The sequence below is a fragment of the Polyodon spathula genome, chromosome 4 (genome assembly GCF_017654505.1).
Source record: "Polyodon spathula isolate WHYD16114869_AA chromosome 4, ASM1765450v1, whole genome shotgun sequence".
Classification (NCBI taxonomy): domain Eukaryota; kingdom Metazoa; phylum Chordata; class Actinopteri; order Acipenseriformes; family Polyodontidae; genus Polyodon; species Polyodon spathula.
In genome coordinates, this window is record NC_054537.1 from 88,387,209 (window position 1) to 88,414,797 (window position 27,589).

Here is a 27,589-nt window from a genome sequence, read left to right on the forward strand (position 1 = left end):
AAATGTTACTACAATTAACACAAAAACAGGATTATCTTAATTCATCAGAGTACAAATTATAACAGGTATTTAATTTAAAAAATAATAAGAACTGGGAAATTTGCACTCTGCTCAGAAGGGAAGGGTTTTCCTGAAATCCTTAAAGGACAGACTTGGTTCCAGACAATTCAGCAGCTATTTATAGGCTGCAGGCATTAACATATGGCTACTGTATATTAAACAATATGTTTCCTTCAATTCCTTCTTTAAGAACATGTTTATAGAGAACATATGAAGAGGAATTAATAAAACTGTCAATTAAAATGAGATCTATAGTCAAAGAGTGATGTGTTCTTGAAACTATATTGATCGCAATAGCCCGCATTGGAGAGAATAATGTAATTTTCACTAAAATATTGTGCCATTCAAAAGCATTGTTCTCCTATGGTTTGGATTTTTACATGCATTTGCACTGATATTTGGCAAATTAAACTTTAAAAGCAGTCTCTACAGAAAACATTCAGATTTCAACAGAGGTTTCTAAGAACAATGAGATGGAGACAAACCTAAAACGCCAGAAGCTCTAACATGACGTTCTTTAATATTAAATGAAGACACGTCATTGGGTCACTTGGGCTTAACGTTCACATTAATTTACACAGGCTGGCTCAGCCATTAACCATGTAATCCTGATTACAGTTTGTGGTTTGGATCTGGTTTGCTGCATTCTGATGATTTGGGTTTGATTTTATAAATCAGCTCCCTTGTAATCTCCTTACTCAGTTGTTGGCTAGCTGGAACCTTTTTAAAGATGCAGTATATCTGTGAAATTGTAAATTGATCTGTCTCCGTGGCAGGAGGCCGGGGCACTTTCTGTCCAGGAAAGCAGACAATCCGTACTGGTCTTTGCCCAAATGATGAAAGCACTTTATCTTTATACTATACTAATATGTTAGCTCCTGATGAGGTCTACTTAGGGGAGACTACTGTCCAAGAGTAACCAAACATGTCATTTCTGACATGTGTGGTCAAAAATGACTAAATACTACACATGCTATTTTTTTTGGTTTAAGAAATGCTGACTGAAAGCTTTCTTTTCTTCCTTGCTTACACAATCACACGCTTTTGATTCTTCTTGGGTATCACTTCACCTCATTCTTGGAAATGTATGCTTTTGTTACTTCGTAATTTAGCCTTTCCTTTTCACATTGACGTTTTTTAGAAGTCTGAAGCCAGCATAGGCGATTATAGCTATTTAAAAAAAAAAAACTCTCATTAACTCTCCTCTGCCTCTAAAAAACACCAAAAATAGTGTTTACTGTCAAAACAATGCACTATAAATTTTGAATACAAAATGTTAAAAAAAAAATGTAGTCTTATGAACAAGCCAGCACAGATTTAAAAACCCAAGCTTCCTGTTAAAAACAACAGTCACAGATTGTACAATCCATTCTGCAATAAACACATCCAGGGCACAGACTTTAACTGGTAAAAATGGCTTCAATGTGCAAATGTCTTTAAAATAAGGTCTTGCGTGCAACTCTAAAAGCACTTCAGCATACTGGACTTTGAGAATTAAAAAAAAAACAAAAAAAACCTCTGTGTAAGACCACTTTCTAGCACTTTAAAGATGAGATTTGGTCCATAGAGTATGCAAACTGAACAAAAATATGAGGCTTTCATTTAGATTAAAATAAAAAATACAGAGCAAACTTGTTCTTTGGACAAAAATGTTGATTTCCATATTGGCCACTGCAATAAAGAAAAGCTGACACACTTGTCATGACTATATCTGTGCTTTCCCATGTTAATTTGGCACATGTACCTCTGTATAGGACACATCAGGTAGTAAACCCATTCCAGGGCAGTAATAAAACATTCAACTATAATCATTCAATCAAATACAGTAACATATATTTAAACTGAGCAGAAAGTTAAAAAAAAAAAGAATCACATACCTGTCTTCCAGACATATGGAGATTTAGTGTCTCCTTCACTTTGTGCTTGAGCATCCCAGATTCCAAACAGCAGGAGCATAACCATCCACACGCAATGGGCTGATGGAGCAGTCCCTTTTGGACAACTAAATAAGACTGTACCTCTCCCTCTCAGCCCCATACCTGAAACTGGATGCTTTAATCCACCAGATAAATGGGAAAACCTTTGTGGAAAAGTATATTTATTTTTCTGGGAGAGGGGGTGGGATTAGTATTCCTTCATGAATGGTGTTGGAAAAAGTCACCTCTCTCAGCTTCTGGTGCTGACTGCCAGTTGAGAAGAATAAAAACTGCCTAACACAAGGGAACAATAGATCCCTTGGCCGTTGCTGCCGCTGCTGCTGCTGCTACTGCTGGTTCCTGCTTTTTCTGCTGTTGATGTTACCCCTCTCTCTCTCCTCTATTCAGCAGATAGTGACAGTTTTCCATCAGTCGGGAGAGACAGCTGTCCACAGGGGGCTGCAGCTGATTGAGCAGGTTATCTGGGTCTGGGAGGTAGCAATAGTGATTTATACCAGCTGGAGAGAGAGAGAGAGAGAGAGAGAGAGAGAGAGAGAGAGAGAGAGAGAGAGAGAGAGAGAGAGAGAGAGAGAGAGAGAGAGAATAAAAAGGTCCTGTAAACCAACTGCATAGAAGCACTGGCTAATGATGGTACTACAAAAATCTAAATTAAATATTAATTGACACCACTCAAGAACTTGCAAGAGGATCTCAGACGATTTTCAAAACATTCAGTAACCCAGACATTCTTGAGTTCCTCAGTCCAAACTAAAATTTGACATCAATTATTAAATTAAATAATTTCTGTTATCTGATGCCTGAGACTGATTTACAGATTGAAGACTAAATCAAAACACCTGAGGTCCAAAATGATAAATATGGTAGACAGTGTAATGTGTCTTTACAGCTTGGGTTAATAAAAATACTAAATAAATCAGTGGGTTCAAAGTATTTTACATGCTATTTTGTCCACATAAGCAAAGACAATTTTCTGAAAGGGAAAATAATGAAATTGAGGCTCAATTGAATTAAACCTGCCCGCCTCATTTACTTAACAGTACAATTCCAAATCAGCCAACAACACTACCCTGCTGTTTTAATTGTAGTATTTGTTTAAAAAACAAATGTAGTATTGGGTTTCCATTAAATTAAATTTATATATATATATATATATATATATATATATATATATATATATATATATATATATATATATATATATATATATATTTATTGCAGTACAAGTTATGTGCAGTGAATGTTTTCTCATGATAAAATATGATAGATAAAAAAAAAAAAATCCCTAAACCAGCTTTCCCTCTTGTCTACATTTCTTTAAATCATAACACATAACATAACATATACATAATTAATAAATAAATAAAGCACTAAATTAAGCACTCAAATTGATGCTTAAAGTGGTTGGCAAGCCAGTCGTGTTGCTGCACCTGCACTTCATACATCTAGAGGAAAAACTGATAAAGACACTGTTATTTGAGGCAGCAAACATGCAGAAAGTCTCCCTGGAGATGCCTGTTACTGTGTAAACCCTTTCCTGTTTTAGCCTTTTTGCAAGTGTTGGACTAAAAGCAATGCTGGTCAAATAATTCAGTACCTCTGACTGCTTAAATATGCACCGAAACCAAAACCAAACTGCAACTCTGGAGGTGGAAGAATCACCTTTACTTATTCTATTACTCTTTTCCCACACCTCCTAGAAGAGAATTAAGGGCTCAGAATGTATGGCGCGCTTGTGTGGCTGTGATTAGGAAAGATAAGAAAGGGTTCATTACACTTCCTCTGCTGCTTGCTGCTGAACAACACTCAAAAAAGTGGGAAAGTCATGATCTCAACAAATATAGAACAACCCTCAAGTGTTACAGTATATACTCTTTGGAGCTTCTGGTCTCTAGGACAATTGTCTGTTGGGCTTTTTCTCACATAGCAATACAGATAATAATTAAAATAAGAAACATACTGCCTGTCAGTGTTATTATTTTAATACCTATGAATGTACTGTATAACATATAATATATACTGCAGGAATTGATATTGAGAAACAAAATGTTAACTTGATCAAATACAACAGAATGGTCTTTGAAACTCGATAAAAAATCAACTACAATAGAATATTCTTTGAAACTAAAAAAAAAAAAAAAAATCACTTTAATGTCTTAATTTATGCATTAAATTGTGTGTGTATAAATAAAATGTTTTTAAACATTAAGAAAGCTCTTCAGAGCAAATGCATTTGTGTACTACTGGCTTAGACAAAGAATGGCATGAAGAGAAAAGCTAAGAGGCCAGAAAGAAGTCTTTGTGCTGTTCACATACACAAGCAGACGCACGCTCGGCTACTGCTCTGCCATTGCATCTCTCCTCACTTGAAAGGGTGGCTCTCTTTAAGGAGAGCAGTCACTGATGTTAAACTGTGACATGTGATATATGACTTATGTTCACAATGACTGGGGCTCTATCGTCCGTTTTAAAAGTGTTACATACTTTGTTCTGACAGTTGTTTTCTTTAAAGTGTACTTACATTGTTGGATCTTGTGTATTGTTACCAGTAAGATTTTGTTTATTGGTGTCTTCATTATTTTGAAGATTGCTAGCCTCAGACACATCACATTATAGGGCAATGACAAATACAGTATTAAGCAGTTAATGAGGGGTTTTGAATATCATCCCCAGGCATAACTTGGTGCCTGGAAAGCTGTAGACTAATAAATGACAGTGGGTTCTGGTTTGTTTTATGTATGTTTCTGTGGTAGAGTTTAAGATCTGAGTTTGGGGGTGACTGGAACCGGTAAGCTTGATCAGTGGTTGGCAGTTTCAGGGCATCCTATGGCATGTTATCAAGACTATGTCACAGGAACAGGAAGGTTGTGTGCATGTAACATGCAACTGCTCTGTCAGACGTGCATGCACTTGAGCATAGTGCTGTGCTAATGGTAAACATGTAATGTTACGATGTTTCCATACAAAAAAGAAAAAATCTCACTTGCACAACACATGATAAATGAATGTTAACACATTCCCTAACCGTATTTAAACACATTGAATTAAATCTAAGCATATACAAGCTACAAGCTACAGTGCACTTTCTACAGTAGCATAAATACATTAGTATCAGACTACATTGTTTTCGAGGGCTCATTGAAGACTTCACAAACACACACACACACACACACACACACACACACAACTGTTTACTCTCTTTGCTTATATTCTGTCAAAGGGCTGTATAATAACAGGATGGAGGCAACAATCTGGTCAAAAGAAAATACCTAAGGGGCTCAGATTATTTCACTGTGGGCAACAATAAAGCAAAGGCCATGCGCCAACCTGACCATTCTCGCTCATCTCTCTTCTCGCTTAACATTGTACAAATGGAAAATACTGTAATGTAGAGTCAGGATTATCGTTTCTGTGGGTAGGTCTGTTTTATTAATGTAAATTAGTTACTGTAACCTCAGCCAATGAGCATTAACCATGAGCCTATATAAGCGCAGCCTGCGTGCTACAAGGGTTGTTGTTGCTGGGGAGTGTAAAGGAGCTAAATCCATTTTCTAAAAGAGCAAATATTAAACAGCACTTTTAAGAGCCAAGAAGAATTCCTAGTAGCATCTTCATTACCGCTGCTGAGAACCCACCACATGCTGCTAAAAATCCTCTGCACGCCACTGCCACACTGGTGTCAGAAAAAACAGAGGGATATGGAGACCAGCTATGAACCCCCAGAGCTGCGTTATCAAGTCCAGCTTGCAACACCAACATCCTTGGACGAGATGATTGACCGTGCTACCGCCATCGAAGCAGCCTGCAACATGCCGCGCTGCCAGCCCGCTGATTTCCTGGAACCACTGAACCGCAAGAAGGAGCAGCCCACGGAGAGAATCAGCTGGCGCTGTGGGACCCCGGGTCATGTTATGGCTGACTGCTGCCAGCTGGAACCCAAGACCGCTGCCTGCCAGCCACCAGGAAACGAGAGTGGGTCCACATAGAGGAGAAGATGCAGACAACGTCTACCAATCCCCAAGACGCCACTTTGACACCCACTCCTGCCGCTGAGGGACGCACAGGAGAGGGAACCTTCTTATATGCCCCCGTCAAGATTAAAGGCATACCATGCACAGCCCGTATCGATACGGGCTCTTCTATAACTATCATTTTTCCAAGCCCATGCTGACTGGAAAGCACGAGTGACTGGTGAGCTAGCCCCCACAGGAGCGCGAGGCTGGCTGAGAATTAAATATGGAAGCCGCTAATACCGCCACAAAGTCTGGATAGCCTCCATCCAAGACCCCTGCATCCTCGGCCTGGACTTTCTACAGTGTGCAAGGAATAGCCAGCCAGATGCTTTAAGAGATGCAGACTGCCGACATCATAGAACCATCAAGCAGCCCCTGGGCATCACCTGTCGTCCTAGTGACCAAGAAAGACGGAGAATGCAGATTCTGCATTGACTACAGCCGTTTCAATGAAGCCACCAGAAAATATTCTTACCCACTGCCACGCATAGATGAGTCCCTCAGCATGGTTGCCTGTTCCAACTAGTTCAGCTCTTTGGACCTGAGAAGCAGGTATGGGCAAGTGGAGCTCAATCCTGACAGCCGCCCCAAGACAGCCTTCTCCATTGGATGTGGCCTCAGTTGACAGTTTAAGGTGCTACCTTTTGGACTCTGCAACGCACCCGCTACGCTCGAGCGCCTAATGGAGTGGGTGCTGACTGGCATTCCTCCCCAACAGTGTCTGGTGTACCTAGATGATCTGCTGGTCCATCCTGCTACCTTTGGAGAAGCTCTGACGAACCTGTACACTGTCTTACAGTGCCTGCAAGACGCTGGGCTCAAGCTCCATCCGGACAAGTGCCGCCTGATACAACGTGAGATCACCTTCCTGGGCCACTGCGTCAGGACAGGATCAGGACTGACCTGAAGAAGGTGGACACTGTGCAACATTGGCCAGCTCTGGCAAACGTAAGGCAACTGGGACTTATTGCCCCCTTCATCATCGACACTGACGCCAGCAACCAAGGACTAGGTGCTGTCCTATCGCAGCTGCTACTGGGAGGACAGAGGATCATTATATACTACAGCCATGCATTCAACAAACCAGAGTGCTGGTATTGCATAACCAGGAGGGAGCTGCTAGCTGTTGTCACCGCATTGAGACAATTCCTTGCATACCTCATCGGCAGACAACTGGCATGCCGGCTGGAACAGTTGAAGTAGTATAACTTCACGTTCCAGTACAGAGCAGGGAGACAGCACACCAATGCGGACATCCTGTCTCATTGCCCCTGTGCACCTGAAGACTGCCACTACTGCCTGCAAAGAGAGCAACAGGACCAGCGGGAAGACAGCTGCGATGAATGCATCATTCCCCTGCCGGCGTGCAAAGCGCTCTCCACTGTTCCCCCTTCCAACTGGCTTACCCAGCAGAAGCAAGACCCTGACCTGCAACCCCTCCTTCCGTGGCTGATGCAAGGCAGTCGACCCCAGTGGGAGGACCTCACTGGCTGCTCCTCAGTGACCAAGAGCCTCTAGTCTCAGGGACTGGCCGTGAAAGACGGAGTGCTATAGCATAGCTGGATGGAGCCTGCCATCCGAGAGGAACAATGGCAGCTGGTGTTTCCCTGCCTCCTTCAAGCAACAGTTTTGGCTGCCATGCATGGTACCCCAGGGATGGGGAACTCTGGGGTACACAAGATGCTGCGGCAAGTCAAACAAAGTAATTACTGGAGCTGGAGCAGCCGCAATTTTGGCAACTTCTGCCGCCGCTGCAACTTGTGTTTGCCCGGAAAGCCCCCGTTGGACAGTCCCATGTCTCCCTACAACAGTGCCAGGCTGGGGCACCCATGGAGCTGGGCCCTCTCCCCCTCACCATGTCTGGAAACAAGTTTGTGCTGGCAGCCATGGACTATTTCAGCACATGACCATGGACTATTTCAGCACATACACCATTCTCAATCAAGAAGCCATCACCGTCACTAACGCCAGCCTTGAAGGCTTCATCACCTGCTTCGGCATGCCTCAGGAACTGCACAAATACCATGGGCGAAATTTCAAGAGCTAGGTGTTTGTGGGGATTTTCCAGTGATTGGGGATTCACAAAACCTGAACCATCCCTCTTCACCATCAAAATGACGGACTGGTGGAACGATTTAATTGCACTTTGGGGGCGCAACTCACCCTCATCACCAGCATGCACCAGAAAGACTGGGACCTTCAGCTGCTGCTCATCCTGATGGCATACCACAGCGCTGTACAGGACTCCACTGGCTGCAGACCCGCTCTCCTGATGCTGGGTAGGGAACTATAGACCCCAGCCGAGATCAGTCGCCAGATGCCAGCAACACCCTCCCCCAGGTCCCGAATGCGCCCGACCGGCTGGGCACAGCCCAACAGTTTGCCCGGGATCAACTCCAGGCAGCCAGTGTGTGCAAGAAGCGCAACTATGACGTGCATGAGAAAGGGAGAGCCTTCGAACCAGGAGAAAGAGTCTAGGTCTTCGGACCCAAAAGAAGACGGGGCTGCTGCCCCAAACTAGAAAACCCCTGGGTTGGCCCCTGCCTGGTCTTGGAATGGGTCAGGGAAGTCATGCACCGAGTCTAGCTACCCTCTCCCGGCCGGAAAGTGGTGCTACACTGGGACTGCCTGGTGCCTTACCTGGGCAGTCATCAAGCGAGTCCCTCACCAAACCCTGGTGAGTCAGCTGGGAGCCGTCCCTCACCACTTCCGAGCCCTCCAGCCACAAAGTTGCAGTGCCGGCCCTTCACATGCAGGTAAAATGTAATAATATGTGAGCATGAGGAATTGCACTTTTTATTAATTCACGTGCAGTTGTACTGAGAATCCAGTACAAAACAGGGTGGATGAACGCTACACAAAACAAGTAAGGTGCTGGCAATCAAGTCTCGGTACAGCTGCATAAAAGCAGCATGTTTTCACTCACTCTGGGTTGTGTGTTCGGGAGTGGAGAACGGGAGAGAGGGAGGAGAAATGTAAAGTAAACTATATTATCAATTGTTACGAGTGCTGGAAAGACCAGCACCTTACTTGTTTTGTGTAGCATTCATCCACCCTGTTTTGTTAGTGTCTACTTGTTTTGTTTGTCTATTTATTTTGGCTGCATCCTGTTTTGGTGTCAGTGTTTTGTTACAACCTTTTTATTTGCTGTTTGTTTACCTATTAAATGCTGAGCTCAACCAAGTGCTCAGCTTCACCAAACTCCATCTCTGTGTATCTCTTCTGTATGGGTTCCTGTTTCTGGTCTGACATCACCCACTACAGCCGTCTTTGTGACAAGGATCTAAATCAATTTTCTGAAAGTGCACATATTAAACAGAGCTTTTAAGAGCCAAACATAAATTCCTAGTAGCGTCTTCTTTACCGCCGCTTAGAACCCACCACACGCCGCTGAGAACACACCACATGCCTCTGAAAACACATTACATGCCTCTGAGAACACACCACACGCCACTGAGAACACACCACACACCTCTGAGAACACATCACATGCCGCTGAGAACACACCACCCACTGCTGAGAACCCACCACACGCCGCTGAGAACCCACCACATGCCTCTGAGAACACACCACACGCCGCTGAGAACACACCACACACCTCTGAGAACACACCACATGCCACTAAGAATACACCATTCCCTGCTGAGAACCCACTACATGCCACTGAGAACACACCACATGCCGCTAAGAACACACCACACACAGCTGAGAACACACCACATGCCGGTGAGAACCCACCACACACCACTGAGAACACACCACACACCACTGAGAACTCATCACATGCCGCTGAGAACCCACCACATGCCATTGAGAACCTAACACACACCATTGAGAACACACCAAACGCCACTGAGAACACACTGCATGCCGCTGAGAACACACCACTCCCTGCTGAGAACACACCACACGCCTCTGAGAACTCACCACATGCCAGTGAGAACACACCACACGCCACTGAGAACACACCACACGCCACTGAGAACACACCACTCCCTGCTGAGAACACACCACACGCCACTGAGAACACACCACACACCACTGAGAACCCATCACATGCCGCTGAGAACCCACAACATGCCACTGAGAACCTAACACACACCATTGAGAACACACCAAACGCCACTGAGAACACACTGCATGCCGCTGAGAACACACCACTCCCTGCTGAGAACACACCACACGCCTCTGAGAACTCACCACATGCCGGTGAGAACCCACCACACACCATTGAGAACACACCACACACCACTGAGAACCCATCACATGCCGCTGAGAACCCACCACATGCCACTGAGAACCTAACACACACCATTGAGAACACACCAAACGCCACTGAGAACACACTGCATGCCGCTGAGAACACATCACTCCCTGCTGAGAACACACCACACGCCTCTGAGAACTCACCACATGCCAGTGAGAACACACCACACGCCACTGAGAACACACCACACGCCGCTGAGAACACACCACTCCCTGCTGAGAACACACCACACGCCACTGAGAACTCACCACATGCCCGTGAGAACAGATCACATGCCGCTGCAAACACACCATACGCCACTGAGAACCCACCGCACGCTGCTGACAACACACCACACGCCGCTGAGAACCAACCACACGCCGCTGAGAACACACCACACGCCTCTGAGAACACACCACTCCCTACTGAGAACACACCACACGCCATTGAGAACACACCACATGCCGGTAAGAACCCACCACACGCCACTGAGAACACACCACTGAGAACCCAACACACACTGTTGAGAACACACCACACGCCACTGAGAACACACCACATGCCAGTGAGAACACAACACACACCGTTGAGAACACACCACACGCCACTGAGAACACACCACATGCCAGTGAGAACACATCACATGCCGCTGCAAACACACCACACACCACTGAGAATACACCACAATCCACTGAGAACACACCACATGCCAGTGAGAACACACCACACACCGCTGAGAACCCACCACACGCCGCTGAGAACACACCAAACGCCGCTGAGAACCCACCACACGCCACTGAGAACTCACCACATGCCGCTGAGAGCCCACCACATGCCACTGAGAACTCACCACACGCCACTGAGAGCCCACCACACGCCACTGAGAACTCACCACATGCCGCTGAGAGCCCACCACACGCTACTGAGAACCCAACATACCGCTCAGAACACACCACATGCCACTGCAACAGTATTATTTTACTGTTAAGAACTGTGATCTCACTCTTGGCTTTGTCCCTTGTGAAGTCATGAGGCTCTTAATAATATAGAATTTGTATAGCATTTCATTATTAGTCAGCAGTTACCAATACATTCACACACTTTGCTAGTTATAAAAAATAAAAAATAAAAACTTGAAGGGCATCATCTTCTTGTGTCATTAAACGACTTTAACAATGCAAGGTATAAAGCAGAGTTAACCCTTTAAACATTTCACAATCTGTAATATGTAACCTCAAAAGTTTTTTTCATTTAGACACTGGACATGGGTAATTTCATTTGTTTTACACAACATGACACATTTGTATTGTATTTAATTAACTTACAATGCACCATTACCTTCTGAACTAACTGTATGACTTTTTAATAAATATTATTATTATGTATTTATTGTTACATTATAATAACCCTATTCACCATGTTCACCTAATTATTTCACCTGACTGGTTTTAATTCCTGCAAGACAAGACCATTTCTGCATGTGCTTTTTTCCAATTAGACACAGTCACTGCATGCTGAGAATAATTAACTTTACAAAGACCCGAACAAATGAGTTCTCTGCAAAACAATGGCTTGGCTTTTAAGAAAGATTGTAGTACAACACAGAGTAAGAAGCTGATGACAGTCTGTATTATTAATTTTAATTAACAACTTCCCCTCTTGCCCAAATCACAGGTATCAGTGCAGAATATCCATTGTTGTGTTGCCAGGAAGAGTTAATTGCTCACATTGTCATGTACGTGTCTGACTTTCATGACTGTACCTTTTACATCACATAATTCTCAACTGTTTAAAATCAATAAATATATACTGTATGGATAAATTCAATAATAAAAAGTGATTATTTGATTTCACATCACTTAAATGTTAAAGGAGTGATACCTTAGGGACTCGATTTCCAATAAACAGTTAACAAAAAAAAAAAAAGCAATACTTCAAATATAAAACACAATAGGTTTTTGAACCTCTTAATCAAAGACATATTGCACATGCTTCCTTTAATTTCCTTCTCTGGGCCCTGCTGCACTACACTGATTTGCACTTACTCCAGTTTGCACAGACTGAACCTCCACTGAACTGCATTTCTCACGAGACACTCAGTACTGCTTATTTACCCTTGACACGCTAGAATTGCTAGAAATATCTGTCACATATACTTACATGTGTTGAATATGACATAACAATTCGAAGTCACTGAAGTCACATTAGTATTTCTAATTTCAGTACAAGTCTTTAATAGTTATGGATAACGCTGTTACCAAATAAGGTAATACAGTTCATATAGTACCTTTTTTTTTGTTTGTTTGTTTTTTTACTTCTATCCAGAACCTTCTTGTACCAATAACTGGACAAGATTTTAGAGCAATTACTGCACACAACAATTCTGTAATCTTTTAATTAATACATTGACACCTGTAAAATACTATATCTAATACATTATATGACTGTTGGATTATAAAATATTAAACAGTGATTAGATTATATTTTAACACACGACTACAATACTATAACATTACTTTTATATTAGGTTGTTTTTAATGCATGAGAACTGCAGTGCAAGTTTACCCACACTCTTGTGTTAGTGACAATTTGCAGGGTAATCTTCTGTTATTCACAAACAGGTTGATCCAGTTGGTTTTAAGGGACAAATATTTATCAGGAGCCAAGCACAATCCATGTAACAATCCCCCTTCAATTCTCTCTGGACACAAAATGTCAAGTAGTGTATTTAACATTGTAACCCTTTCAATAGATGTATACCAAGTGTACCTAATAAGAAAAAGACTCATGACTTCAAGAACAAATGTTGTCTAATCAATGTAGGATATCGACTTGACGATGATATTTGATATACAGCTATGGCTAAAGGTTTTGCGTCACCTAGAATTTTAGGAGTGATACATAATTAAAATAATATGAACATAATTGATCTTTTTTTTTTTTTTTTTTTAACATAATGTAATCAAAGAAACTTCAAAATGATATCGTAAAACTTTACCAGAAGCCATAATAGTAGTACAGCATTTCATGTTAGATTTTGAAATGTCACATCTTTATTTTTGTCAGTTTTTCATTAAATATATGGAAAACTACAAAGCATTATGTAATTCAATAAATTAATGTAACATTACTCAGCAGGTTTCAATAGGCTTAATGAAGCAACATTTGTTAATTATACAGGGTGATGCAAAACTTTTGGCCATAGCTGTATATTTAAGGGTTCTCATTGACAGCTACAAAGAAATCAATAATCTGCTGAAATTGGTATTTATTACACTTCAAGCTGGGTAACACATCTCTCCATCCAGATCCACCAGCCGGCCCTTTCAGAGCACAAGCAGCAGGGGGCGATGTGTGCAAGATGGGGAGGGGGGGAATCTATTGAGTCTGATCCAATTTAGATATGCAAATGTTATTAGAAGTACTTGAAAAGGATTTTTTTTTTTTTTTACCTCAAGTTCCGAGAAAACAATAAACCGAATCGAACGAAAACATGTTCTTACTGTTAAGGTTAGCACTGTAAAACAAATTAACAGTGATTCAAAAAGCAAATCCAGGCTTGCCAACATTTGGAAACTGTTCAGCGGGATGCTCGTCTCCAGGGAGGGTGGAGTCATACACATGATACACATGATAATATCTGTATCCCCCCCACTCAACACCACATGACCAGCATGCCAGTAAAACTAAACATAATGAAGCGTTCTTACCTTGTTTCTGATCAGCAGATGTGTCAGCCGCACAAAGAACACAGCGTGTGGTTTTCACTAACTCTACTGTGCAGAATTTATTTATTTATTATTTTTTTCTATGGGTAAACATCGGGACTTTCTTCCTATGCATCGGGACGCGGGACATTTGTTAGGAAATCGGAACCTTATAGAGACTGCTGGCATGTACCAACTCCACCATCACAGTCTGGGGAATAGCAGGAGCTGATATGAGAAATAACTTTGTCTTTCTCAGGGGTATGCAGCCCATTTACAATACAGCATATTTTGGGATGTTCAAAAGATGTAAATTGCCTCTACTGGGGTTAGAAAAGAACAACCTGATTAAACCAGTTCCGATTTCACAGAACACCAGAGACAGATCATGTAAGTGATGACCCACAAAAGGCATTGATTAGAAAATGCTGTCTGTCACGTAAGTTGTCATGGTCAGAATCACAGGTGCATTGGTCTTAATGAATAACTAATGATAATGTACATTAGAAAATTATTCAGTATCATCAGCCATTCAGCTTCAGCAGGCTTCTAATAGAATTGGTCCAAATGTATTTTACTATCCACCAAAATTAGAAAATCAATACTGTGTACAAATGACAACAACCAGTTATGTACCCAAAACTGCAGAGTCAGCCAATCACAGCCTGTCAGCTCAACTGAACATCAGATAGTGTCTATCAACAACAACTAACCGAGATACGGACAATTCATTAATATTACTTCATTCAGGTAATAAACTATAAGCTGCTATGACAAGTTAAACGTTATTTGTTTAATAATGGTTTTTTTTATGTTTTATTATTTTATGTGATAATTTCTGAAAATTTTTGGGACTATTTTACTAAAACTTTCTCAGTGAAAGGGTATTCAGCGAATCATTACAAGATCAAGGTAAATGTATGTTTTAAACAAACTCATGAGAAAAACGGTTCCCTCTCGATGAAGTCTCTACAGTTTTGACTTCTGCCCTATCGCCTTCGGCTCCATTTACCTTTAATCCTTAAAAGAGTCAACCACCTATAAAGCTACTAGTAGTTTAATTATAATTGTGTCAGAAAGCAGGGGGAATTGGAAAATTGGGATAGGGGCTCTCCTCTAAATAAAAAGCTTAAAGAATCACTGTTCATTATTGAAGAGCAACTGAGCAACGCCATCTTGATGTGCTGCAAACACAACAAAATGGCAGAGACTCTATGATTAAGCAAGCGGTATGGGTGGCTTTAGATGACGTTCACTCTGCAAATTAGGACTTTGAAAGAGACAATAAAAAACACAAATGATACAAACAAATATTTAATAGGATCCCTCGATGCACACACAAAGTCACTGAAGAAGCTGCAGTCCAGATTTGATAACTTCCATTTCCCAGAGAGGTGGAACAAACACGAGTTAACACTCAGCAACCAACAGCCTGAGCAACTGCAAAACAAGGCAGCAGAGATGGAAGACAGGAGCTGAAGAAAGAACATATGGTAGCTGTGTTTTTGTATCTCCAGGGCTCATTAAATCTGTAATGAAAACCGACATCCTTCTAAGTGTTCTATCAGACCATTCCCCAGTACTCTGTAATTTTACTCCCATTAACAATGTTTCTCAACCTTTCTAGTTACAACGCCCCCTAAGGATCAGCTGAGCTTAGCCATCACCCTCTTGCCACAGAAACTTAAAAAAATTAAGAATTATTGCCGATTAACATTGCCGTTTAATTAACATCAATTATTAATTACATTTAAGTCCACTAGTTCCAAGAATTACAGAGAAATAATTCATAAAACAAAAATAATTAAACACCAGTCTCTGGTATAATCAACATGTAGACACATACATAAAATGCTGACTATTATGGAATATTGCCAACATATTTTCTTCGTTTGCGCCATGCTGTGGATAAAAACAGAGATATGTGAACTGGTTCCTTTGAAATCAGGTACCCGGTTCCTGCTTTGGGACCATTGAACTGGATATCAGGGATCTGGCTGCAGTGAGTACTATTATGTTTTTAGTTAAACTGATTATTAAAACATTCATTTCTGTCAAAAAATACAACTGATAACTATAATTGACACTTTCACAAAAAAGGTCTGCAAAATATTTATTACAGCAACAGCGTTTTTTTTTTTTTTTTAATTATATGTATTTCCCAGGAGAATAGTTCAGTTTCACTTGTACATGAAGTGTTGAAAACACTTTGGGTAAAGTGAATCTTCTGCACCTTGAGGGATCACTCGCAAGACAGCCCCAAGCTGAACACGACAAGATTTCGGCTATCTAAAAATGTAATTTAACCCCAAGCCGGCTTGGGATCCTAACATACACTGACCTGTCTGCACATACCATGTGGTTAAATATTTGTTTTTAATTGTAAGCGTTGTGAAATTTGCAATTAACAAGGTTCATACACAAGCACACAATGGCTTTCACTGTTGGATGGTTTCCCATCCCCCACACCAGGATCGTCACAGCCAATGTGACGCCCCTTTTGGAGTCCCCAGCAAAGTTTGGCTTCTTTTCACAGCCTGGACGAGAACTGGTGCCGTCCAAGCTGTATGACACATCCTGCGCTCCCAGCGGCAGCGCTTTAACTGGAGAAGCCACTTGGGGATCCCCAATAATTTTGTTTTAATGGACACTTGAAACAACCAATGATAGAAGGGATCTCAATTTAGCTGTCCATTCAGAGAAGAGGGATGAAGGAATTAGGAGTGGCACCGTGGAAGAGAGGAAGTGTCGATGTTTGAGAGCCATTACATTAAACATGTATTTAAAATAATACATTTACTTAAGCATTTTACTTAAAATATTTTTTTCCTCACTTATATCCTTCTATAAATACAGTTGTGCTGTCAAGCTAATGTGTTGAACAACACTAATAAAGTGAAGAAGAGTGTTTTTTTGCTTAGAATCCCCAGGGCTAGAATTTGGTTGTTAGCTATTGAAATACACAGAGAATATGTGATGATTTGTTAAACATTGTAATAACAAGCAATCCAGACTCCTACTTAAACGTTCATAAACTGCTGTTGTTGTCTCTGACACGGCCATTAAGCAGTGCTGCTAGTGAGCATGGGTTTTCACATGTCAACATTTTAATCAGCCTCATACCTTTCTGCCCTGATGCATATTCATATGTGTAGGATGATCACTGAAACTTGATCCTGAACCCAGCATCCTTGACAGGGATGCAGATCGTTTTGAAAATTGGTGCTAAACTCTTTTGAAAGGGGAGCTAGACTCTAGCTCCAAATTTGCACCTCTGATCCTTGATATTCCAATTGTTTGTCAGAGGATGAGGTGCAGTTAGTCAGTGAATTGGATAATGACCCCTAATTTTGGTGAGTACCAAAGCATTTCTGTTGGTACTCATGTGAGAATCTAATAATAGCAGTTATGTGAACCCCTGATTATAATCTCTCATTATAATCATCTCTTATTAGAAACCACAAGAAATGCAATAAACAATTGAAAAGTTGACATTTTAAAAATGAATGTAATCAATGCTAACACAAAAAATTACATTCTCCTCACTCTTAATTAACCTTTAAACAGTCAAATAGTGTAACGGAATGATCTTCAAACTTTTAGGCATTTCATGTAATGACCAAGTGAAACAGTCATTTTGCAAAACGACTGAAAACCTTTAATCAGTAGTCTAATAGACTGTCTATAACAGCATGCATTACGCAAAATGTCTGAAACTTTTAGGAATTTTGTGAAATGACTCAGTAAAACAGGCAAATAGTGTAATGGGACGCTCCTAAAATCAGCCATTTTGCAAACTGCCTGAAAGAGCCTGATTTCACAATATGCCTGTAAGGGCCACAGGCAAAAACAGGCAATAAGTGAGGGTGGCATTATAATGAGGGTACAGGGAGGCTCACCTACACTCACACACACACGCACACGCACACACACACACACAAACAGACACACTCGCACACGCGCACAAACACACAATGCCATTTTAATAAAACATGAATTTTTTATTAAACTACAGTACTAGTTCTTAACACAACAGTAGGGATACTTGTGATGTTTTGTCATCTTTTCCCATCTGTGTGAAACATATATGGTTACTTTTGAGGAACAGTTTATACTTAAAAAATAAATAAATAAAAAATAAACACCCATTTAGTGTCAAATCACCCAAAGAACAATTCCATAAAAGCAAAGTGTATTAATTAATTAATTTTTATTTTTTCATGTACTGATCATTTGAATTTTGTTGTTTGTGGCACGACTGTAAGCCTGCTGAATACTACCCCCCACTGATCGATGCCATCTATTTATGTCACAAAGCAAATTAAGCTCAACAGAATTCTTTTTTATGCAGATAAAAAAAAATGTTGAATATGTTTTTAAATGGAAAGCAAAAAAAAAAAAAAACTATTCTGCTGTTACAAAACTGATGCTTTAGTTTCAGTCAGACTTCATTTATGCAAAACTTGCACTAAATAAACAAACCACTTACCATACTTTTTTTTTATTTTATTTTTTTTTTTTTTTACTGTGGTTTATAAAAGTCACTTATTTTAGACTGTGTCAAGCCTTTTTCAGGTTAAACAAATCGATCCATTTCATCCAGGTAAGCCATTTGCTTTTATCCATTTCAATGTCTCCTCACTTAGGCGAGAAAACATTTGTGATGTCTTGCTGACTTGCTTTCTTATTTTCAGATGCATACATGCAGATTTGTTTCTTTTCCTCTGGTGTTAAATGTAGGGTTGACTCGACATGCTGTACTTTCTGTTTTGCTTTGGGAGTGGGAGTGTTGATGACATTGGTATGAATGTTCAGTTAACAACGAATTAGGAAAGTGAGTCAAAGGTTATCTGCATAACTTTGTTTTTTTTAATTGACCATGACTATTTCGCTGGCGCTACAATGAGAGAAACTCCAATGCTTATATTTACGTTTGATTGGCTTGAAAAGTTGGCGGGTGGCGGACAACAGGGTGGTGATATAACGGATAAAAATGGCACTGTTTTTATATTGGTGACATTTGTTCAGAGAGAATAGCTGGCGGTATGCGAGGGTGGCGTTATAAAGGGGGGCAGTTTAATGTGAGACAACTATATATACACTGAGTGTATAAAACATTAGGAACACCTGCTTTTTCCATGAAATAGACTGATGAGGTGAATCCAGGTTAAAGCTATGATCCCTTATTGATGTAACCTGTTAAATCCACTTCAATCAGTGTAGATGAAGGGGAGACAGGTTAAAGAAGGATTTTTAAGTCTTGACACAATTGAGACATGGATTGTGTATGTGTGCCACGCAGAGGGTAAATGGGCAAGACAAAAGATTTAAGTGCCTTCGAACGGGTTATGGTAGTAGGTGCCAGGTGCGCCAGTTTGAGTGTGCAACGCTGCTGGGTTTTTCACGCTCAGCAGTTTCCCGTGTGTATCAAGGATGGTCCACCACATAAAGGATATCCAGCCAAAGGCAGGCCAGTGGTCGAAAACGGCTCATTGATGAAAGAGGCCAAAGGAGGCTGATACGAATTGTGCAGAGCAACAGACGGGCTACAGTTAGTCAACTGACAATCCAGTACAACATTGGTGCCGAAAGACCCATAAAAGAATGCACAACTCGTCGTACCTTGACACGAATGGGGTATGACAGCCAACGACCTAACAGAGTTCTTTCAGCAAAACACAAGAAACTGCAGTTGCAGTGGGCTAAGTAACGAAAACACTGGACACTGAAGGATTGGAAAAACATTGCCTGGTCTAATGAATCCCGGATCCTGCTGTTTCATGCTGATGGGAGGACTAGGGTATGGAGAAAACCACATGAGTACATGCATCCATCATGCCACGTGTCAACATTGCAGGCTGGTGGTGGTGGTGTGATGGTGTGGGGTGTTTTCATGGCACATATTGGGCCCCTTGATAAAAGTGGAGCAACGTTTGAATGCCACAGGATATCTGAACATCATTGCCAATCAGGTGTATCCCTACATGGCAGCTGTGTATCCATCTGCTAATGGATTTTTTCAGCAGGATAATACCCCATGCTACAAGGCTAGGATTGTCCAGGAATGGTTCCACGAACATGACAGTGAATTCAGCTTACTGCGGTGGCCTGCCCAGTAACCAGATCTCAATCCAATTGAGCATCTGTGGGATGAGATGGAACGAGCTATTCGGAGTAGAGATCCACTAGCAGCCTATTTGACATAACTGTGGGAAGCATTGGAGTCAACATGGGAACGCTTTCGACACTTTGTAGAGTCCATGCCCAAAGGAATTAAGGCTGTTCTGAGGGCAAAAGGGGGTGCAACTCAATATTAGGCAGGTGTTCCTAATGTTTTGTTCACTCATATATATATATATATATATATATATATATATATATATATATATATATATATATATATATATATAGATAGATAGATAGATATAGATATAGATATCCAATTGATCTAAATGGCGTTGGATATCTAAATACAACCTCTGTTCATATAAAGGGTCAATGGTTTTGAATTATCATATTTTAATGATTTAATTGATGGTGATGGTGATTTAGATCTGCTATTTTTTTTTTAGATCAACTGAGTAGAGCCTGTGAAGTTCTAGAATCCTAGCATTGCACTGAAAATGGCAGTCAATGAGATCTGTTGATGTGGCAGGTGAGGGACACAGAGAGCTAAAAACTTTCCAAAAAACTTTTTTGTACCTTCCACTATTTTTCCACAAAAGCATTACATCAATGGCCCTGCTCACTAGACATCACACCATAGGTCTTATCACCTCTCATGGCACATAAATTGATATTTGTACAGAAGAGTTGCTACTTTGTATCATGCTATACTTTGTATTCTACTGAGAGCCTTTGCAATCTTAAGGCCATACATCCTCGGAACACTAATGATCTAAAAGTTCTCAGATTCAAATATTACACACATAGCATAAAATATCTGGCTCAGTTTCATACAGCAATGTTCATTTGTCTGAATGACAAGATATTTAGTGCTTATGTTACTACACATTACACTGACAATGGCAGATAATGAGATGTTTTGATGTGGCAGGTGAGAGACAGAGAGCAAAAAGCATTCCAAAATACTTGTGTATGTTTCAGATTAAATAAGTCTTTGTATCTTTAGCAGTTTGATCATGCAAATGATTGAAAAGGGAGAACGTTGTAATTTTATTAACAATTATACTGCAATAACAGCACACTTCCCAGACATTGATCCCCATTGGAATTGCACAGTGCTGAGACTATTCTTTTAAAATGAAGTGACAGAAGAAAAGAGCTGCCAGCACCACACTGGAGAGCAAATAGATTCTGATGATTTATTACAGTTCTGGTTTCAGGTGGCAGGTTAGCAGAGGTTAACTAAAGTATAAGAGCCATAATGTGAGTAATGCACAGTACAGTACCTTTATAAAGTGCATCATATACAGAAATGAGTGAGATGGATATATAATTTGATAGATGTCTAATGATGCTTTCACAGTACAAAGTATTCAGTTATACAATTACCGTATTTCTTTGAATTTAAGACGCCCTTGAATTTAAGACACAGCCCAAATTTCCCACCCTCAACTTGAAAAAAAAAATCAAATAAAGATGCATTTAAAAAGATGCATCTACTCATATAAGAAAACGACATATGGACTCAGTTTGAGCAGTCTGCTGTCACACAGAGCATTACAGTTATGGGCTGCTTCTCATTTCCAGTCGTGATTAATCACACTTGTTTTCCTCCCTCGTGAACTGTGGTATTGCTTGGCATTTCAAAAAATAGGGGGGTCCGATTAGAACTGAGCCTAATAATGAAACGCTGAAATTGTAAAAGCTTCTCTTCTAATTCCTCAGGAATCTAATGCTGCATTGTGACAGGGAGGACTAGGGATTGGGAGTCAATTCCAAAAGAATCTATTCCCGATTCCGTTTCTTTTAAGTATGGGATTCAGTTCTATTTTTGGCATCAGAGTCGACCCCAGCACCATGGAATCGACTACTACATATAATAATTCATTGAAATCATAGGCGTAATTTACACGGAAGACATGCCCCATCACCATTTCATAGAAACTACAGAAACTTAGTTTACATGAATCCTTAAGCTCCAGTAACAGTTACTTCTTGCTCAACAGGGCCATGTAACAGTGGCTTTGCTTTAATTGTTGGTTTCTTACCTCAATCACATGAGAGGGGCTCTTTGGCTATTGCTGACTTAAGTTAACTGTGTAATATTTATATTTAAATATATATTTTACTAAGGAGTTTTTGTGTATTGCGCTCACGTGCACTCAACACAGCGGCTCCTAAAGTAAGGGATACCACACGACAGGAGTATTACTCAGCATATACAATGGATGAAATACATTTTACACATTGTATAATATATCCTTCCTCTTTGGGGAGAAAATAGTTGCTTAAAGAAGTTTATTTGTTATAAGCATTAAACCGACCAAACAAAACTGAGTGCTCTTGACCAACCGAATTACTCATTGAAGCATAAATTAGTGTAACAGATGTTTAGATTTTCACAACAAACTGTTTTGAAGTTGATTACCATTTCTTTATGTTTCATCAAATCAATAAAAACACCGGCTGCCAAAGCATTTTAGTTTTCTTCGATTTCATGAAATTGTTGACTTATTAAATCTTTGTCTCTTGCTTTGTATTTTTTCCTGTAATTCTAGCCATTTGTCCATTGTCATGCCTCTGAAAAGATCAAATGTGACGAAAGGAATGTGACTCATTCTTAAAACCTTTAAAAGACCTTTCACAACAATGTGTATATTTATTGTGAGTTTAATATGTTGTGTATTGATAATTTATTAATTCAGCTGTGCTTCGGCAAAAAGAAGTTCCGCCGTGCATTGTACAGTATATATAACTGCACGGTAAAACATCCTCAACAGCCAATCAGTGTGCAGCATCCAAACACTTGTTTTATAAATAAAGATTATAGCTGGAGATTCATAGCTCCAATTGTGCTGGTACCTCATGGGTGTATTGTAACTTCACAGATTATTAATTCACACAAATCAGTCTCTGCTGCAATTCTCAATTTAAAAATAAAACAATCAGTTTTTTTTTTCCTTCTCAGTAAGTTTGTGTTATGAAAAGTAAACTAGAACCATTCTTAAAACTTCAATTTTAAAACAACTTTGCCCACAGAAACAGGTCCACCCATTGCATTCAAATAAAGGTAAGTCTACGGTTATTCTTAGTGTTATAGTGCTTTTTTATGTGCTCATTTTTCAGTCAACTATATTGTGTATTGTGTGGTCTGCTGAGATATAAAAACAAAATTCAGATGGTCCGCGAACAAAAACGTTTGAGAATCACCGGTTTACATGATTGAATTGTGAATGTACATTTTTCATTATAATGATGTGAAGCCACTGCTGCAGTACAGTATAAAATAAAAACAAAATACAGACATTCTAAATATAGTTTATACATCTTTTCTTTTTTTTTTTTTTTTTTAAAGAACCAGAATCAAAATTATACGGTTCAGAATCGATTCTCAAAGTAGATTCCATCGACTCCCAGATCAGGAATCTACTCTCAAATTTTGGAATTTGCCCATTGCTAGGGAGGCCCCTGTCACTGTTTCAGCTGCGCTGCTGCTGTGGTAAACAGGAAGGCTTGCCAGGAGCTGAGCTGACTGGGGGATCCTGATTGGCTGGAGGGCGCGCCCAGTGAGCCTTCGCCTGTTTAAGAATGCAGCAGCGCCAGTTCAAGGCTCTCGCACCATGGTCATAACTACACAGGCGGGCGCTGAGGGAAAGCTTGCTTTGTTTACATCGAGGAGGAGACCGTCCACTCCGCAGGATAACTACGATGGAACCCTTCAACTGCCAGTCAGTCATGTTGCTGTTTATGTAATCAGGCAGTCACATCTTTTGTTGGCGATTTTAATACAAACATCACTATACTGTCCTGGAATTTAAGACACAGGCCATTTTTGAGAAAAAAATGATTGGTTAAAAGCTGAAATGTTTTAACAGCAATTAGTTTACTCTACAGCTAGAACAACAGTTTGCCATAACAAGGATTACATGCTAATAGTTTTATATTGAGGGCTAATAGCTTTATATGTTTTGCAAACAAGGCTAATAATTCATGATAAAGTGTAACACGCAATTGCTATGGGCATTGTTATATACTTACCATTATAAACCTAATAAAATGTTGGCCATTGCCTCAACCAATCAAGATGCAGCATTTCAGGTCCAGTGAACGCCCATTAATGTAAGCAAAAGCCTCATTAGTGTTTTAAACAAGCAATATCAATCTGCTGTAACCTCCAAAAGAACACCTGGGGTTTTCTGTAGACACCTTTTATAGTAACAATTTGAAAAACACTCTGGTTTTGCAAAACCTTGCTATTGAAAGTCCTCAAGGATTAACAGCCAACATGTTTTTCTTCTTGCATACCCCCCCCCCCCCCCCCCCCCCAAAAAAAAAAAAAACAATAAGTAAATAATAAATGTGTTATTGTATTTCTATAGCACAGAGTTGCTAGAACTGATTTAAAAAGTGTATTGCAGTATTTGTCTATTTATTTTAAAGTACATCCTTTACGCACTATCACAAACAATGCAAGTTTACCTTGACAATGTAATCAAAGTTCAAAAATAGCGCCCCTTACTGCACAACAGGTCATGGGTCCAGCCCCATTCAGGCTAAGGCTCGGATAAGGCTGTTTCCCCAAGAAAAACAGAGGTTTTAAAAACATGCTAACATGATATATAGCAACTACTGATGATCCATAAAACCATTTTAACACCTTGCTCACTTTTTTGTCTAATTAAACAACCAGCATTTGCCAAATGATTAAATAAACATGAACATGTTGTTAAATGCCTTTTAGCAAACAATAATTTAACACCTACTTTCCAAAAGTGTAAACTTGTGTATCTTTTTAGTTATAGTGGGCTGTGTGGTCCAGTGGTTAACAAAATGTCCTTGTAACCCAGAAGCCCCTGGTTCAAATCCCACCTCAGTCACTGACTTACTGTTTGACCCTGAACAAGTCACTTAAACTCTGTCTTTTGGGTGAGCCATTATTGTAAGTGACTCTACAACTGATGCATAGTTCACACACCCTAGTCTCGTATCTTGTAGTCCACTATGAAAGGTGCTATATAAAGATTATTATTAATGTGACTATACCAGAATATATACAACTAAGCAGCACTGTTTGTTTCAAGTTTTAAAACAATGGGCCCTACTTACAGGTCTGATTTGGAGAATGATGTTTTCAAGCCTATTTTGATTAGTTAAATCTATTTCAGAGTAAATAAAACCCTTTAAGTGTTTAAGATAGGGTTAATTTAAAATAATGCCACATACAATGTGTAAATGATGATTTATTTTGATCTAGTTTATATATTTCTGTGTCATAATGTTTGTCTTTTAGGGCTGCTTTGCCTTTGTCTCTAGTCAGCGCCCCAAGCAGTTGATAACATCCCTTTGCATTGTTAGTTATTATTTCCCAAATAGTTTTCATATTTTGTGACCGAGACATGTGGGTCCAAAAAGTGTTTTAAAAACTGCTTTATGCTTCTCTTAATACCGTACATTAAAAGTGTAAAATGTTCGTTTGTATTGCATTGCTTATTGCAAAGAGACAAACTATGGATTAGGCCTAAAACTGTTAAACCCTTTTTTTTAGTTTACTACTAAATCGCGTTTAGATTTACCCAAAAACTATGAATTGACCAGCTGACAAGTCTGTATCAGTTATTGATTATAATCAATATCATACAGACTCAATGACATTCTGGTCCATTATTAAATAACCCAGCATAAGTTCATGAAAAGAATGCTTGCCGTGCAAGACTATCTGTATATGTATGTGTTTGTGTCTCTATTTCCGAACTACAGCTTTCAAAATGAACCAAGTTCCAGATACTTCATTCTAAATAAATACTCATAGACTTGTGTGTGGAATGTAAATATACATTTTTTTTTTCTTTTAAATGGAGCCAACGTTTCAAAGGAGTTATTTATGTACTTCTCTATTTTCTACAGGAGACGCTACAAGAAAAAATAAGATTTGTTGTTTCAAATGTGAATTCCTAGCCAATACAGTCCAATGTGTATACCGATGAAACTTCTAGAGATATTCATTGTGGAAGCTTGGAGTTAGGAATGAAGCACTCCAGGTGCTCAGTTGAAGACGAGAACACATGTAACCCCTGAATTACTTTTAGAAACAGATGGCAATTCTTATTTGAATATGCCATTTGTCCTGTGTTCTTTTAGTGTTTTTTCAAGCTCAATTTAGGAAGAACTGGGCAAAATGTGATTTTGGGGCTAACATGTCAATATCTGAATTTAAAATCTCCCTGCACTACAGTATGTTGTTCTAGATATTTTGCTAAATAGGAAGAACAAAGTAGTTTCCAACATAACCAGGTGTATGGAAGAGAATAGGATATCAGGATATATCACTGGAACATATACTGATTTCAAAAACAATATTGTTTTCATATCCTTATGAAAAACATGTCTTAATTTTGTTTACTGCAGGATGCAAGAACAAGATGCAGCTGGACAAATCGGCCAACAGACAATGCTGAATTTTAAATGGATATTGTTACAAACCTGACCTAGATGTTTTTTTAAATGCCAGAACAAGTACATCTAAATAGCATGAGCTCATACAAACAGACCTTTTAGTAGTCTGAGCATTCTGCCTTTTCATACTGTACACTCACATTTTATGCTTTTGCTTCTCTGATGCAGCTTATACAGTAATGGTTCAGAAATATGTTAAACTTCATTTATTTAATGGTCATGAATGGGGACTAACACAGTGGCCAGAAATAAATGAGTAAAAAATGAAACACTGTATATAGTTATACTGTAGCTAAATGATTTCCATTACACGAGAGTAGGTGTTGAAACTTCATGCTGATATTGGACTCAGCTCTTGCCAAGATATGCACCAACCAAGCTTTCTTTTACTGTAAACTAATGTGATCCATCTGTGTTTCCTTCCATCTGATGATGTAGATATCCTTCTGCCTGGTGTTGATGGCTGAAGTGTAATGCTGACTCCAGGGATCAGCCTATTTTGCTGTAATGTGGCAACCAGGGATCAACCACAGTGCGGCCTCGTGAGCGCACCAGCGTGACAACCATCTGGACTGAGCAGAGTAGGTTACTTCTCTGGGGTCTTCAAGTGGGCACCTTCCATCCTTGATGTTTCGTCGACTAGACCACGACACCTTAAGAGGGCTCGACAGTGATTCTGGCATCCTAGCATCATCCCTCTCTGCCCCCACTCAGCTAAGCCCAGCTTACTTACCTTCCTTTACACCAATGTTTTTTTTTTTATTTCTACTGTGCTTGAGGTCCCCAACCAGAATCATTTAGTCTCAACCAGAGCCAGTTGCTGCTCCTCTCTGCTGCTTCAGATAAGTTCTTCACTATGCGTCACAACTTGACCACTGAATCCGATATCTCTGAGAAATCGAGTTGTGGAGGGTGCCACAAATCCTCGACAATCCATTTTTGAACTCTTTTTGTGCATGTGATATTGTTTTTTATGAACATTTTCGGGGCTTTTAAGTAAAACCTGGTCATCATGGCAACTTACCATAGTATAGTACATAAATATTCTAT

The 27,589-nt window shown here is 40.0% G+C and overlaps 1 protein-coding gene across 1 annotated transcript in view; it reads right to left on the bottom strand.

Moving 5' to 3' along the window:
- LOC121315054 (thrombospondin type-1 domain-containing protein 7A-like) overlaps positions 1-27,589 on the bottom strand; it is a 193,664-nt gene that overhangs the window by 140,017 nt on the left and 26,058 nt on the right. The window contains exon 2 of the mRNA XM_041248944.1: positions 1,938-2,494. Coding sequence (XP_041104878.1) covers positions 1,938-2,097 — 160 coding nt within the window. The 5' untranslated portion in view covers positions 2,098-2,494. The remainder of the gene's footprint in view (positions 1-1,937; positions 2,495-27,589) is intronic.